This window comes from Sinocyclocheilus rhinocerous, unplaced genomic scaffold (genome assembly GCF_001515625.1).
Source record: "Sinocyclocheilus rhinocerous isolate Xijiao unplaced genomic scaffold, SAMN03320098_v1.1 scaffold594, whole genome shotgun sequence".
NCBI classification, from domain to species: domain Eukaryota; kingdom Metazoa; phylum Chordata; class Actinopteri; order Cypriniformes; family Cyprinidae; genus Sinocyclocheilus; species Sinocyclocheilus rhinocerous.
The window spans coordinates 731,170-738,543 of record NW_015645059.1 but is presented as its reverse complement, the minus strand read 5'-3'; the positions used below and the strand labels follow the sequence as shown (position 1 = coordinate 738,543).

Genomic DNA, 7,374 nt, shown 5'->3' with positions numbered 1-7,374 from the left:
GCGTTTGAGAGAGGCGGGGCATAGAGGACCTACAATAATGTACAGTATTTGAAAAATAATGTTTTTTGAACATTAAAGCATGTCAACATATTCTGTTACACCAAATACACAAAATAATGATCTTTAAAATAGCATCATATGACCCCTTTAATGATTCGAAGCATCGTTAGTTTGAATCCACCGAATGCTGTAGCACTTTGGCTCTGGATTCTGTTAGGAAAGCGTACAACAACAGCCGATGCATCGGTCACTCAGAGACACTGCGGCACATAAACACGTAGAGACTGTGTGAGAATCATAAAAGTCTGCCGCCCTGTAAAATCTGACCCAATATGAGCAATATGCGTCACTGTAATTGTGTTTATTGGGAGAGGGCCCAGACACTGTGGTAATTACATATTGTTACAGTCTGCATCCCTATATATTTGATTTATGTATTTTGGCTCCAGCTGACAGATAAATAAGAAAAATTGTTATATTAAGCGGTAATAAATATGAATCATTTCACAAACTGCCAGGAAATAATATTGTAATCTGTGAGGTGGAAGGCTTAAACAATGTATGTATTTGTGTGAGTGTACAGCATGGTCTGCACTTTGAAGAGACTGATATATCACAGCCAGCTGAGACACACATTTAAGTCCTGTACTGTGTCTGCTCTTTAATACTGGGCGTTATGTACAAGCCGATGGGTCACTCTATCTGTTTCAGGCGGGAAATGTGTGAAAAACATAAATAAACAATGGAAGTAAATTATTAGGATAATTATAGGTACCGATTTCACTGTTTGTGACTGATGTATCAATGACAATGTGCTACTTTTAAGTAAAAGGGACTGATGGCACAAAAATGAAAAGAAGATTTCATCAATGCAAAGAAAGTCATGAGGTCCAATGTTGTTTTGTATTATATTGACAAAAATAATGAAAAACATTCTGCAAAATAGCTTCTTTTGTATTACATTGAAAGTCATACAGGTTTGGAACAACATGGAGGAGTAAACTCAATTTTCATATTTGGGTAAACTGTCCCTTTAAGTTGTTCTCCTATCCTTCTATGTCTCCTATGCACAGAAATGAGAAAGCTGTAGCATTAGCTTGCATTAACATGAAAACTTAAAATATAACTCAAACATGACTCACACAATCCCATTCTAAAATCTTATTTCCCTGCACATTATTACCATTTGCATAAATCAGCCTGGATGTTTAATATTCATATACATTTACATTTATTCATTTAGCAGATGCTTTTATCCAAAGCGACTTATAAATACAACAAGCGATTCATCATAAAGAGGCAATAAACACGAAAAGTGCTAGTAATACAAAGTTTTAGACATCGTTTAGAATACGAAGGCATTAAGGAATAGTGAAAGCATAGAGGAAGATTTATTTATTTTTTATTTATATATTCTCAGATTTTTTTTGCAATGGTATTTGTAGCAGTATTTCACAATTAAAGAGGAAAGATATCAATATTAGTTTCTTGCCATAATATGTTTATAGTAGCATATGAATATGTGATGCGAATATGAATATGTGAATAATTCGACAAAAATTAGAGAGCTATGATATTAGTTTGCTTTAATATGCACATTTAAAATCCGACTCAAATATGACTAATGTTGACTATTGAACTGATTAATTGGGGATTATGAGAATGTTTCAAATAAACTTTATGTAATATATATATATATATATCCCAATGAATCAGTTCAATAGTCAACATTAGTCATATACATATTAAAGCAAACTAATATCATAGCGCTCTAATTTTTGTCGAATTATTCACATATTCATATTCGCTTCACATATTCATATATATATATATATATATACTATTTATTAATTAAATCAAAATTAAGTAAACAAATGAATGCAACGTTGACACGATTTACTAAAATGAGGGAATGAATTAAGAAGTTGTGGGATGTTTAATATTCCCAATTTTTATGAAGTAAAGCCAATTTTGTTTTTGTATAAAATTTTACAATTGTATAATTGTATGTAACATTACTTTCTACAATTAAAGTAGAAAGACATTACTTTAAGTTGCTTGCACATGAAGCATGTGGCCCACTTTACCCCAAAGCTACTATTTGGGGAAAAATGCTTAATTTAATAATTCACTGCCAGAAATTTTTATAGTATCATGTGAATCTATGTGGAGCTTATTAATTAATTTTCAGAGTGCTGTACTGTTAAAGCCTGGCAAAGTTTTGCCTCCCTACTTCCAACCAATACTGTACCTCTTGGCCTCACACCCATATGCTCAGAGACAAGCAGTCAGTCGTGCCTGTCAGAGGTTGTGCGTGGCAGAGTCAAGCTGTCTCCTCCTGAGTTTCTCTGTCCTCCTTTTGTTTAGCACTCTGTTCTCTATATAGCTGTTGAGCCGGACCTTTGCCGGTAATCCTTATAAAACATAAATGCGTGATATCTCCGCTTCTCTCTCTCACTCACTCTGTCTCTACATAAGACCACCCCATGGCCCTCATTACAAGTATCCCACTGCCAGCCGATGTCACTGTCTAATTACAATCACCCTTGATCTGCTAGATCATGACGTGAAAACTGCAGCTCACCGGTGTGCAGTGCCGAGGGTCTTTTCCCCGCAGGCGGTGTGCTGAGACGGGCCGACAGGACTGATGAGGACGCCGCTTGCGGCTCTCCCTCCACGCTGCACCGCGAGCCGACAGGCAGAGGATCATTAGTGAACCAGCTGTTAACAAGCAGCGACAGGACAGCCAATATCACTTCCTGTGTGAGTGACACGCCGTGGGTGGCGACGCGAGGAGGCCAGGTGGGCACAAGTTCATCTGATTTAAAACTCCAAATCACCTGCTTTGCCAAGTTTTGAAAAAGAATCAATTAATAATTAAGCAGCAAATGAATATATTTACTTAAATTTGAGGGTGTTGTCATTTTTTGTGAGCATAACAGCTTTTAATTTCTTTATTAAGAGTTGATGACCGAAATTATTATCAAATAATAATTTAATATTTAATATTATGATCATGTAAGCCTGATGGAAGTTGTTGTATGACTAAAATGTCGCTGGGATTTTTTGATTGGTGTGTTTTTTTCTTCTTCATTAGCTTTTGTCTATGCACTTATCTATAATTTTTCAAGTTCATTGATTTGTTGTTCATATTAATTATTATGATCATGTAAACCTGATGAAAGTCATATGGCTCCCTAAATTTTTTTCAATTTGTTTTTCTTCTTTGTCTTATGCACCTTTCTATAATTTTTCAGTTTCACTGATTTATTGTTAAAAATTCTTCATCGTTTACTTTTTTTTTTTCTTTTTTTTAAAGAATAGTCTGGGTGCCCGTTTTATTTTAGTATCATTGAGATACTATCATAGGTTTTTAGTTTTTATTTAATTTGGATCCATTTTTATTTTTATATTTTCAGTTTTCATGTATGTCTATATAGTTTTAAATTATCATTTAATTTGTAGTTTTAGTGATTTTAGTTCTTCAAAAATGAGAATTCTTTTTTCTTTTTTAGTTTTAGTTTTTTAAAGCCATACAATAGCTTTGCATACATTTTGATGTCAGTGATACAAAAAGCATTGGCTCCCATGAGTCATGTGACCAGAAGTCTTTGACATCAATGGCACCACATTTGATTTAAGAGCTACATCAGATATTTTAACAAATAATGTATTAAATCTCAGTCTGTTCCTCATACAATATTGTTTATGGCTTGAAATATATTGCATGAGTCTACTGCACCACATTTATTGTTCTTTTTTGTTATTTTAGTGCTTACCAACTCCAGTCCCCATTAGGAAAAGAGCAGCAGGATATTTTTCAAAAATTCTCGTTTTATGCTCCACATAAAATCATATGGATTTTGGTAGGACATGAGGGTGAGTCAATGATGAGAGAATTTACATTTTTGGCTGAACTATCCATTTAAGCGTGTTGAATGCCGGTTGCAGTTAGGTTTTCACATATTAAGCAACAGTGTATTTGTGTGTGTGTGTAAGTGTAAGTGTGTGTGTGTGTGTGTGTGTGTGTGTGTGTGTGTGTGAAAAGAAAGAGAGATTAGAAATGATGGTATGACACTCTCCCATCAGGACAACATCCATCACTGTCAGAGGTAGCAGACTAAGAGTAGCAGAGCTCCCAGACCACAGATTCAATTTCACTCCCTTGAGCCGTTCAGCCCTGCCCACACGTACAGACACCTTCCATCTAAATAATAGCTCCGCATAGATTTGAATTTTCACTCTGCACTCCAGAGCAGGGCCACAGTCCAAGTCTAACTTTAGGGGTTTTGTTCTAACACATCCCCCTTCTCTCACACCAGTATATGAAAATGTAAACAGCTCATTTGTTACAGAGAGTTTGTGCAAGTTCAGCTGCAGTTCGTACTCATTGTAAATGCATGAAAAAGAGGTCTTCACAATTAATTTTTGAGGTTTTCAATCAATGTAGACTAACATTGGATAATTTTTCTTTATGTTCTGTCATAATCGGATATTATAATTCACGCAGGCCCACGATTAGGTCTACAAATACACCTTCGCTCTTTGGTTTCCAATCAAACGCCAGCTACAGGGTCCAGCAGACGCCACCTCTGTGGAGTGTGATTGAGTGGACAGACACGCTTGACAGATTTGAAATTACAACTGGAGTGTGTGATCAAAGTTTTAAGGCCGTGGTCTTGTCTGGCTTTAAACCACCTTATGTCTCTATTGCTCATGCACAGGGGTCACAATTACATAACTGATCTCTCAGAAAAGCCACGTGGATTCATTGGTTGTGAAAATTGGCCGAGAACTGTGAACTGCAGTGTGGTGTAAGCTGATTAATGATTAATGTGCGGCTCTGCCACTTAAAAGGCAGAAAAGGTCAGCGGCTCTGCCAAAGGGTTCGGGGGTCTCAAAATACTTAGAGAAATGACACGGCAAATGGCAAAGAAAGGAAACGGTGGTCTTTCCACAGGTTTTCCCACTTGCAATTCATTTCTTCCTGTCATGATGTATGAATAAATCCATTTTAATCAGGAAAATAAATTACATTGCTAAATATTGCCATATTTTGGAGAGAAAGCAAAAACAACTATAGGCACCTAAATATATACAATGTAATTAAACATAACTGACATTTAAAAAGGAACGGATATAATACTCCAAAATAGATGATGTGATTGTGCACTGGCTTCAATCACTCATTAGGTGGAGCTGCACTTGAAATATAAGAGATTTGTGAGTGAACAGCGCCATCCAATGGGATTTCACTGTCACTGTCTTAGTATAGAGCATATATGGTTATTGATGAATATAATATAATACAATATATAATATTATGAATAATCTTTAATACAATAAATCATAGTCAATAACTTGCCAAATAAAAAATAAATACATTAATAAATATATGTATTTATTCAAATATTTACGTACCCACAGATGAAAATATCATCAAATATATTTATGCAAAATTGAGGACGTAGAGCTAATGACTGGAAGACAAAATATGGGCAGAGGTTTGATAAGGCAAGCTCTATTGAACACATTTTCAAAAGGGTTAATAGGCAGTGTCAGTCAGACTTCAAATCACGCTAGATTTCATAACACAAGAAGAATTTTCATCATAAAACACTCAAGGAATTAGCATCACCACACGCTGCAAATGTTCGGATCACAAATGATTAGTCCTTTGCGGGATGTGAACAGTTACACAGGTATTCTGTCAGGAGCAGTGCCATGCAAGACCATCATAGACAGTTTAATCTGAACTCAATGAGTGTTTAACAAAAGTGCAGCACTTATATTATGTGAATATCAACATGATATCAAAGACAGGACAATTTAATATCGAAATCTGATATTACTATTACAACACTACACCTATAAAATGACTGAACATTGAGTGCGTATTAGCTGCGCTACTCTGGCAGTTAATAGGTGAATCCGAAATCAAGTGGTCAGTGGGTGGCATTCCAAATAAGATCCATGTGATCTCCCAAGAGTGTCTTCGCCAATCTAATGTCATTACTTCTGACCCAAATTCCCACCAGTCACTAAGTACCAAACAACTAAAGTGAATTTCGAAGTACAAATCATACCTACATCAGCTAAAGTAGCGTTCGCTGTCGAAAAACAGCAACGCTGTGATTCTTAAGGCCCAGCCTTTCACAGTAGCTTCCTCAAAGCAAAGTCTCCTCCATCCGGATCCTTAAGGGAGAGAGGGATGCTCCGCTACTTTCAGTGTCAACCCCTCCATGCTCAGTTTTTAAAATCAGCCACTAGAGGGGGTATTTCCTGATTCTGTCACTGAAGTCTGTTATGTACCTTCCCCTTTGCCTTCTTCCTGCTTGGGTTCGGAGTCTGCAAAGCTCTGGCTTTTCTCTTCATCATTCCCTGCCTCTGAGAGCAAAACATAGAGAGTTTTGTTAGTGAAAACAAAAGCAGAAACAAAAGACAGATGGTTTTGATGAAAACTAGTGGATACTGAGGCTGTTTTGCAGTCGCTGCTATGGGGATGCCTTCAGCTAACAGGCCTATATTTGATAAAGCACATCCGTGTTTGTCTTGAGCTAAGAACTGGTGCAGGAAGCCACTAACATGCCCTCTAAACTCTCTAGTTTGCCTAAAGCAGGCTTGTCTGGTGCATTATTCATGGCCAGCCTGCCTCTCAGTGCCATATTACATTACTGCAGCGTTTTGATGACACTCCATGTTCTTTCTGAAGAAGTAACACTCAACTCTACTCACCCGCTTTGCTGATATTGAGCTCAGACAGAGTTTGGGAGAGTCCGCTAGCGTCCAGGCCGCCGGAGCTTCCCAGGATGTCGTGTACAGCATTGCGTCGGCCGGTCCTTCCAGAGGCGATGAAGTCTTCATATGTCACCTCGACATCAGTCATATCTAACGCGTTTCAACATAGCAGTGCCTGTGACAGAGAGAGATGTTCTTATTTAGACCCACTGTGATGTGCAGTTGCTTTGCAAGTCATTAAACCTTAAAAGTATATAGTCACAATTATTAACCTACTAAAAGGAATCCAAGCACAAAGAACATGAACAGCACTGCTGCATTAAAATGTCCTTTTAATTATAGTGTAATTATTACAATAGTTTTTGGCTTGCCTTACTGCTATACATTGGGCCACTGGTTCTCACAAATCCCTTTAAGTTCCATTTTTCACTTGCTGTGATGCAATGGTCTATTTTTATTTTTAGCAATGCATTTTTTTTTTTTTTATATAGACAGTTATTAGTGTAATAATAATATATGCTAATTAGAAATGTTTTACATATTTTGAAAATATTTATATATCATATATAATATTTATTTTTTAATAATCTATATATATATATATATATATATATATATATATAAAATCAAAATGCA

The 7,374-nt window shown here is 36.3% G+C and overlaps 1 protein-coding gene across 2 annotated transcripts in view; it reads right to left on the bottom strand.

The window, feature by feature from the left end:
• Nucleotides 1-5,505: 5,505 nt before the first annotated feature.
• Nucleotides 5,506-7,374, bottom strand: part of LOC107705234 (cAMP-dependent protein kinase inhibitor alpha-like) — a 9,876-nt gene continuing 8,007 nt past the window's right edge. For both annotated transcript variants that reach the window (XM_016508437.1, XM_016508438.1), the window contains exons 2-3: nucleotides 6,736-6,913; nucleotides 5,506-6,387 (exon numbers count right to left, since the gene is read on the bottom strand). In XM_016508437.1, the coding sequence (XP_016363923.1) occupies nucleotides 6,305-6,387; nucleotides 6,736-6,886 (234 nt within the window). In that variant the 5' untranslated portion in view covers nucleotides 6,887-6,913 and the 3' untranslated portion in view covers nucleotides 5,506-6,304. The remainder of the gene's footprint in view (nucleotides 6,388-6,735; nucleotides 6,914-7,374) is intronic.